This window comes from Asterias rubens, chromosome 13 (assembly GCF_902459465.1).
Source record: "Asterias rubens chromosome 13, eAstRub1.3, whole genome shotgun sequence".
Lineage (NCBI taxonomy): Eukaryota > Metazoa > Echinodermata > Asteroidea > Forcipulatida > Asteriidae > Asterias > Asterias rubens.
Window position 1 is genome coordinate 4,333,512 of NC_047074.1, and position 9,873 is coordinate 4,343,384.

Here is a 9,873-nt window from a genome sequence, read left to right on the forward strand (position 1 = left end):
TCTACATACCAAGGCTTGTTTCTCCAGTCTGGCCATATAGTGTCCAAAGATGATCTGGACAGGAACAATGAAGAAAAATACCACCACACCAAGCAGAGCTGATATCCCCAACTGGAAGACCAACAACGTCATAGTGACGACAATCTGAAATTCAAATAACAAGTTGATTGTATTTTTTGTCGTTCAGATTTTGCCATTGAATATAATTCAAAGCAAAGATTTTTGATTTTAGAAAGAAGAAAGTACTTTGTTTGACGTGATTTCTCGTTCCGATGCGCGCAAAACTTTAACAGTCTATGCAGAACTATAGCGAGAGGTGTGTTATAACTAATTTGATAGTGCTCACATCTATAAGTTATGGTGGCCATCGTTCCCAGTCATGAAATCACACTTCAAAGGTTTGGACATTATACACATTGCATGGAAGGACACAGAGGCCTAATGATAACATAGAGTAGTGGATTATGTAGCGTGCATATCCGTTTCTACATGAAGTATTTACTGCAAATGTGGGACTTGCGTTTGAATTATGAGATCTACTCTTTTTACATATCACCAATGGTTTACAAGGTGCTGTGGCGCTATATGCAGCAAATCAAACAGGGCGAACTCCTTTCTACAAGCGCGCTGGGTTCTTTTACGTGCATTACACAACAATGGGACCAACAGCTTCACCTCCCATCTAAAGAACGAAGCAATGGTTGGTGTCACAACTGGATCTCGAACCCACACTTTGCTGATCAGAAATACCAGAGTTTGAATCCGGTGCTCTTGACAGCTCGGCCAAGACACTTTCACATTTGTACAATTCAATAAAATGTCTACCTGAATCGGTACGGTCACCATCCAACAGATGAACTGAACCATATAGAAGATATTGATGGCGTCTGTTGACATATGATTGGCTATCTGTCCCATGGTCATATCGCCATTTGATATCACAAAGGTCGATATGCGTAGAGACTTCTCAAACACCATGGTCTGCAGATAAGACGTATAAATACAGATAACATTATTCAGTTTACAGTTTATTAAACATAATAATTTACAGATTTTACGAAATCAGTGTGGAAACAAACTTATGTAGGGCTTAATAATAATAATAATTATAATAACTAGTTCTTATATTATACAGCGCATTTCACAATTACATGTATAATGCTTCAATGCGCTTTACATAGCCCTTATCATTATGCCCAATAACATTCCTTTTACTTTCTCAGCTCCCTGGGGAGTATACAGCCCGAGCTGCCGTGACAATTCCAGTCAAACGAAGTTGTGTACTCAAAATCTAATTCTGAGGTCTCAAAATAAAATTCATTGAAAATGACTTCTTTCTCGAAAACTTCAGAGGGAGCCGTTTCTCACAAGGTTTTATACTATCAACAGCTCTCCACTACTTTTTACCAAGTTAGTTTTTATGCTAACAATTATTTTGAGCAACTACTAATAGTGTCCACTGCCTTTAAAGGGACAGACACCACTTAAAAGGACTACACCTTAAACATTCTGACCTGTATGGATGAGCGAAAGTGTATTCCAACAACAGCACACCAGTATTCGTAGGTCTGCATCAATAAAGTCCTGATGCAGGCGACTATGAACGTTATACCTACAAGAACAAGACCGTGTTTGAAAAACTCTGGCACGGTGATGAAGTGCGGTTCATGGGCTTCCTGTGTGAAAACAAAGAAATAAGAACAATGGCTTCTCAGTAAGAAACATTAATGACAGTAAAACATTTCTCAAATTGTGTATGTCCAATGCAAGTTCTTCTTACTGTGTGGACATAACTGCTTCAGATTTTCAGCAATATATAAAAAAATGCTTTCGAAATGAAATTTTCACAGGTTAGTTTTATGTTGTATCTACAACTATAAAGGATTCAATCAATTAGTTACCAAAATCCCTTTCAGACACTGGACACTATTGGTAATTGTCAAAGACCAGTCTTCTCACTTGCTGTATCTCAACATATGCATAAAATAACAGACCTGAGAAAATTTGAGCTCAATCGGTCGTCGAAGTTGCGAGATAATAGTGAAAGAAAAAACACCCTTGTCACACAAAGTTGTGTGCTTTCAGATGCTTGATTTCGATACCTCAAAATCTAATTCTGAGGTCTCTAAATCAAATTTGTGGAAAATTATTTCTTTCTCGAAAAACAAGGGTCACTTCAGAGGGAGCCGTTTCTCACAATGTTTTGTACTATCAACCTCTCCCCACTACTCGTTCCCAAGTAAGGTTTTATGCTAATAATTATTTTGATTAATTACCAATAGTGTCCACTGCCTTTAACATCCTAACATACTGTGATGACTACAAAATGTTGCCTTCCCTTCTGTGATGGCTCTAGACTTTTACTTTGTAATTTTGCTCAAAGTGCCCTGGGCACGAAAAAGCATTAGACACAGTTGGTAATTATCAAAGAAAGTAATCTCACTTGGTGTATATAACAAGCCTGTGAACATTTTGGCTCAAATGGTCATCGAATGTGCAAAAGAATAATGAAAGAAAAACACACCCTTGTTGCAAAATTGTGGGTGCTTTCAGATGCATAATAAAAGGCTTAAGCTAAAGTCTTTTAATTATGTTTGAGTGAGAAATTACCTTTTTCTCGAAAACTACATTACTTCAGAGGGAGCCGCTTCTCACGATGTTTTATACTATCAACAGCTCTCCATTGCTCATTATCAAGTAAGGTTTTATGCTAACAATAATTTTGATAGTAATACTAATACAATAATAGTGTCCAGTGTCTTTAATCTTCTTATTTTATCCTTACCTGCGATCCTTCCCTGACTCGCCCCACCCAGATGATGATTCCATTTAGGGCCATGGGACCCACGTAGGTACACATCTCCCCTGACAGTTTTAGCACCATCGCAAACACCATTCTCCAACCGTGTACATCCCAGTAAACTCTCCATAAAGACGGCTGACAATTCGCCACTCTAGCTCGGTCCTGAACATGAATGAAATACTGTTGTTAGATCTTTGGCTGAGCTGGACATGGTGGTCAGGTTGGTGTGATAATATCAAAGTCCAAATATAGCGCAATTATCTACCAACAAGGTTCAAGGTGCTTAGTACATACAGTAACATGTACATTTATACAGAAAGAGAGTTTATATTGAAAGTTATGAATTCTGAGAACCAATGGGAGACTTTCTGGGACGATAGAGGGCAGCAGACTTACCGGGTAAATCCATTGTTCTCAGAATTATGCGCATGTTCAGAACTACGTAAACAATGGAAATTTACCCGGTATGTCTGCTGCCGCCTAGCGTTGGAAAGTCTCTTATTGTGTAGCATCTTATAAGGGTTTAAAAGGTGCTGTACAGCGCATTTAGCAGCCACAGCCAGGAACACCGGGGCAAACCCCTTCCCTTTTCGATAAGTGCACTGGGTTCTTTTACATGCCTTACACAACACATGGGACCAACAGCTTTACGTCCCATCTGATTGACGAAGCAATGGTTAAGTGTCTTGCTTAAGGGCACAAGTGTCAAGGCTGGGGATTCGAACCCACACTCTGCTGATCAGAAACACCAGAGTTTGAATTCGGTGCTCTTAACGGCTTGGCCACGACATTTCCAATCTTTTGCTGCCTTCCATTCCAACTTTAGGACCCTGGTTCGAATCACAACAGGGGCACTATGTGTATTGGTTTTTCATTCCCTACCTGGCTGCGTGGGTTTTCCCTTGAATAAATATCTTTGGTTTTCCTCCATTATCTAAAACTGAAACTTCCTTCCTTGTCTTCTTTCTTTTTTGAGTTACAAACCGCTTGAATTTCATGCGAGTGTAGGGGGCAAGTTTGCAAAACAATAGGGGGCAAGTTTTAGAACAAAAGTAGGAGACTTATGCATTGTGGAAGATTTTAGAAATGTTCTTAGAAATGTTCACATGCTCAGAACTATAGATACAGTGTCTGCTGCCACCTAGGGTTCAAAAGTCTCTCAGCTGTTTACTGGTACGAAAGCCTTGATATTATAACAAAAACATTCAAATGTGGCTTCCTTTGTGGCTTCTTTTGGTGTTGTGCATATTTGGGATGTAAAATTGTTGATACAATTTAATTTGTTTTAATACTATCAAAACTCTCTTATGCCCCACAAGAAGTCAAATATTTACCTTTTCCCTAAGATAGGCTTTTTTGAAATTATTATGGACGTAACTTGCGGCGTGCTCCTCGGGCAAGCTCCCAAGATCTGCTTGTTCAAGAGGTCTTTTGTAGCCGAGCCGGAACAACCAGTTGAGCCACCAGTAGGATACCTCGGAGGGAAATCCGGAATATTTCTGGGCAAATTTCATCGCCTCAGGGGTTCTGTTGATGTAAGACGCGCTCGCTCTGAGCTTAGAACAGAATATCTTGAGAGGAAACAATAATAATTATTAGCAATTGAACAAAAATATGAAATACAGCAAGTGATTTCGTCTGGCAATTTTGCATAGCAAAACAATTAGCGTGAATTTATCTTGTGCACAGTGAATGCTTATAACATAGCAAAGTGTGATTCTTGAAAAGCAAGTGATACATTTTGTGTAGTATTTTGCTCAGCTCAAGGGAAATCGTTCACTGTACTAGGAGTTTGAGGCATTAGATGATGAGGTATCAATTCGGTTTGTGGTAACACCATGTGTGTGTAGTATGTATACAAAAACTAAATGAATACTTATGACTAAAAAAAAACAAGGTTTATAGGTTGATAAATGCATAGGAAATTGCGATTTGATTTGACATTGAACAGTTCAGACTTGTTGAACAATAGGATTATCTTTTCTTTGTTTACATTGATAAAGAGCTAACTATAGATCACTATGAGGTCAAAGAGCGCAAAAACTATAGTATCTGAAAAACATGTGCATGGTTTTTCAGCATTTTTGGCTAAGCTGTTTTCATTTCTCTCAACCTCTGAATTTGTACAGGGATTTCCAAGGTGAGCCTACTGCCCCAGTGGAATTAATATCAGTCGAGCTTTTCTTTAAGTTGTAATGGTGAATAACCCCAGAAGACTGAACTAATCGAGGGAGTAATTGAATATGTTGCAAAACCCCAGGCCTCGCTAACAATTACCTCTGTTAGGTCGTTTCGTCGCAGGGTTCCAATCAAAGAAATATAATTAACAGTGAGTGCATGATATTAAACAATGCCGTAACAATGATCAGGTAGGCTTTGTGTTGAACCAATACCAACCACAACACACTGGCAGGTAGTTAAAAATTTAAATCTTTAGTGGACTGAGCTAGCCCCCCCCCCAAAAAAAAAAAAAAACAACAAAAAGAAGCTAATCACAAGGGCACAAGTTATCAAATATCATACACCAAGGGCCCCAACAGAACACCTAAACTAAATCACAAAATTTGACTCCCGAACTTCTGTCACAAAAGGATTTAGAAGGATTTGGGAAAATATGTTCATTTACAATAAGGACAAAGATATAGAAGGATTTGGGCAGTATCATTATTCCGGAGGGTTTAGTCTGTTAGGGTTAAAAACGAATTAAAAAAAAAGCTTACCTTCACCCGGACATTGTTCACTTGAATTGCAATGAGGCAAAAGTAAACCGCAATACTCAGCACGCACAAGTCAAAACGCAACACCGTGAGCGAACCGAGTTGCACCTCGATAAGCGCCAGTAGATGAATGATCTCGCCGGCAAGAGTGAAACACCAGTAGACCAGGAAGAGCCACAGCATGTGTACACCCTGCCACACCTCAATGTGATGATAGTACACCATAGCTAAGATGGACATGACGAGTCCGCAGATGGAGGGGATGTACAGATGAGGTTGAGTTGGAACGACAACACCAAGGGTGTTTGTTCGGAATGTTTGGTCTGTCAGGCAACCCTCTGCTAGACCGAAGAGATGGAGGAGGAAGGCGAGAAACATCAGGATCCACTGGGCCACATGCAATGGATATCTGGATATAAACATACTACATGAAGCCAGTTACAGGAATGTGATAGACTGCTGAACAAAAAAAAACTGAACTATGAGTGAAAAGCGACTGAAAGCTTGCAAGCGCAAAATCTCCCGAGTGTGAAGCCTGCATGCTTACAAATTACATACATTATCTTTGGTTTTAGAAAGCCCTGCTCTAAAATCTGGGGTGTTGTAGGTCTATGGTTTTATCTTCATTTTCTTATGAATTTGATCTTTTAAATTTGATCTTTTAAATTTGATCATTTCTTATGAATTTTATCTTTTTATAATTAAATCAACTAAAATAATAGTTTTTTTGGGGGGCGGGGGGTTAAACAGAAATACCATCCCTGCATTTAGCACCAAGAACTCACTCTGCGATTCAAAATAACAGCGATGTTGAAAAAATTACCTCCAACTCAAGTTACAAAGCAGAAACACTTTAAGTATTACTCACCAGTGTGACATTGAACTTTTGACCTTCCATCAATCCTTGATAATTCCTGAATTTTCTTTTCTCTAAGTAATCCCCAACCAAGAAACAAGTTTGTATATCACTTCTAACTCAAGTTACAGTCTGAAAGATGACTTACCACCATGACCTTGACCTAATTACTCACCCCAAAATAATTTCAAATTTCCCTTATTTTAGAACAAACCCCTTGATCCAAGTTGCAAACATTTGTCCAAAATGACATCGTAACTCAAGTTCAGTCTGGAAACCAGATAGCTTTGACTCACCACCATGACCTTGACCTATTACCATTTTCACCTGCAAAACAATGGCAACTTTCCTTTCTCTATAAGCACCACCCCCATCCAAGTTGCAAGCCCAAAGGTCACTTCTAACTCAAGTTACGGTCCAGAAACCAGATTATGACTCACCACCGTGACCTTTGACACCTTTTACCATATTCACCCCCAAAACAATGCGAACTTTCCTTTCTCTAAGAACAACCCCTAACTAAGTTACGTCTCACCACCATGACCTTGACATTTGACACTCACCCCAACAATCTCCTCCTAATCCATTTTCTAAGCAATCCCCATGAAAGTTAAAAGTCCAAATCTGACTTGTAAATCTCACCTGTAACTCAAGTTACAGTCCGTAAACCAGATAAATATGACTCACAGTCACCCATCAATGCCAACTCTCCTTTCTTTTATGTCTTAAAGAGCAACCCCCACTCACGCAAGTTATTCAATTAACAACAGTCTGGAAACTAGATGACTCACCCCCATGCATGACCTTGGTTGATTTCACAAATACTTTCTTAGGAATACAAAAACTATAACAACTGGTCCTAAGTTGGGACGAGCAACTCGTGTGGACACTATTGGTAATTGTTAAAGACTAGTTCACAGTTGGTGTATCTCAACATATGCATAAAATAACAAACCTGTGAAAATTTGAGCTCAATTGGTCATCGAACTTGCGAGATAATAATGAAAGAAAAAAACACCCTTGCACGAAGTTGTGTGCGTTTTGTTTAATTTCGAGACCCCAAGTTCTAAATCTGAGGTCCCGAAATCAAATTCGTGGAAAATTACTTCTTTCTTGAAAACTATGGCACTTCAGAGGGAGCCGTTTCTCACAATGTTTTATATCATCAACCTCTCCCCATTACTCGTCACAAGAAAGGTTTTATGCTAATAATTATTTTGAGTAATTACCCAGATAGTGTCCACTGCTTTAAAGCATTGTTAAGACTAGTCTTAAGTTTTTGTAAAATCCACCTCACCTTTAATTATTAATTAACCTTATCACCCACAAAACAACCCCGGGCCTTCCTCTTCTCTAATCTATTCCGAGCAAGTCTTTGAAACAACCCCCGCCCAAGTTCCAGTTCCAAATGTGACTTGTTACTCAAGCAGTATATTGACGGTCCAGAAACCCACGGACTGGCGAACAGCCTGACGTCGTTGGTCGTGACAACACGCTTGTGTGTAGGGGATTTCTTTCCAGGGCCCAATTTCACAGAGCTGCTTAAGCACAAAATTTTGCTTAAGCAAAAAAATCCTTGCTTAGTAAAATCAGATTATCGGCCAAGACTCCACTCAATTGTTATGCTTTGTAAACAACAGCTAAATAACAGTCACAAGCAATGCAATGTATATGGCATAAAATTTGGGCCAGTAACATGTGTAAAATTAGCGAGCTATTTTCGTGCTTAAGCAAATTTTTTCTCTTAAGCGGCTCTATGAAATTGGCCACAGTTTCTAACCCACTTCCGCGATCTACTCCGCGGCAGTATAGTGCTGTGGACGAAGTGAATAAGATTCTTGATTCCTAGTTAGAACAAATCTACACAATGTATCATCATTCTATCGATTAATACTTACCTTTGTAAATATCCCGTAACCCATTTTTGACGATGTGAACAACATTTCAGGAGTAGAAGAACTAAGGAAAAGACGATAAAGAACAGCGCCTGAAGAATGGAGTTGAGCCCGTCAATATGACAGACATGTTGGAGATCTGTGTCGTCCTCCCACAGTGAGGAATTACCACCGCAGAACCAATCCGGTACAAGGAGATCTGTTTTGTTTTTGCTGCCCATGGTGGCGTGCCGGGCACCTTCCAAAAAGATAAAAAGTAAAAAACTACAATGGGACATTACAGAATTGGCCTTGAACAAACAGTTGATAGTACATAATTATTAGGCCTATAAGCACTTCATGTAATCCACCTAAACATACACTGACAAACCCGTAGAAGTTTGAGATCAATCAGCCACCTTGGTCACGAGTAAATCATGTGGGAAAAAACACCCGATTACACATTTTGCATTACAATGATTTAAAAGAGCGATAGTTTGATTTATTTCCCATCAAATATGATATTTCAAACAGAAATATTTTAAAGGGGTGTTTTCTACTGTCACCATGTAAGTTGTATGTAAATAATGTGATCTTGGACGAGTTTTTAAGTAGTGTTAAAACAGGGTAGACTTTAAATAATTTTGAGATGACAAAAGCAAAATGACTAAAGCGGGATTTGAACATGGGACTCCGAGACTTACGTGCCGCCGCCACGCGAGAATTTTGTCAGCCTACAGAGGATAAGAATAGGGATCGGAAAGGCAGTACTTCGGAAGTGCAAATACTTGGCATCTTCGCGTGTTTCCCTTGACACAAAGTTACAGCTAGTACAGTCTTTGGTTATTGCCAAAGTGCTGTATAACTCCACCACACTCACCTTCAAAGCAGCTGACCTAAAGCGCTTCGATGCTTTTGGCAGAATGATTTGGCGAACCCTGCTGGGCATAAAGTGGTCAGACTTCATCACAAATGAAAGGCTGGCTGAACTGATTGGTGGACGGTGGTGTCTCACGAGTGATGAGGTCTTAGAGCGGAAGGCGAAATGGTGCGCTCATGTGATGAGACAGGGAGGCCTACCCGGCGCAGCTATAGATGGTCTGCCTACAGGCACAATTCGAGGCAGAGGCCGCCCTAAGCTGCGCTGGATAGACAACGTCACAAAGTGGAGTGGAAGAAGCGTCAAAGAACTGAGACAAGAAGCGATTGAAAGACACCAGGTGATGGCGGCAACTCCAGGAGTGCGCCACCATTACAACCTGAGGACGAGGCGGCCACGGACGCAAGTCTATGCCGAATGATGATGATGATGAGGTTACACTTTATACCTAAAGCCTCTCCCGCCGCGGGGTTCGGCCCGTGAGATTCGTGTACTTTTCAGGAAGCCGTGGGCCTACTATTGTCGCCCGAGATCACTTTTAGATACGGACATAAAATATGTTGCTCTTCATCACTGGTGCGCGTAAATAAAGTTTGATTTTTTAAAATTATTATTAGGGGCATAATAATATGCAAAAGGAAACACAATTACCTAACAATGAAATCGATGTAAAAGTATGTTGTTTGTTTGCCATTATCATAGTAGGTTCCCTTTTAATCTGGCTACAGCTATACCCGTTATGA

The 9,873-nt window shown here is 39.8% G+C and overlaps 1 protein-coding gene across 1 annotated transcript in view; it reads right to left on the bottom strand.

The window, feature by feature from the left end:
* LOC117298644 (ATP-binding cassette sub-family C member 9-like) overlaps positions 1–8,492 on the bottom strand; it is a 34,928-nt gene extending 26,436 nt beyond the window's left edge. The window contains exons 1-7 of the mRNA XM_033781962.1: positions 8,275–8,492; positions 5,524–5,929; positions 4,138–4,374; positions 2,786–2,965; positions 1,515–1,676; positions 826–981; positions 10–144 (exon numbers count right to left, since the gene is read on the bottom strand). Of these exons, the coding sequence (XP_033637853.1) occupies positions 10–144; positions 826–981; positions 1,515–1,676; positions 2,786–2,965; positions 4,138–4,374; positions 5,524–5,929; positions 8,275–8,492 (1,494 nt within the window). The remainder of the gene's footprint in view (positions 1–9; positions 145–825; positions 982–1,514; positions 1,677–2,785; positions 2,966–4,137; positions 4,375–5,523; positions 5,930–8,274) is intronic.
* Between the last annotated feature and the right edge of the window lie 1,381 nt (positions 8,493–9,873).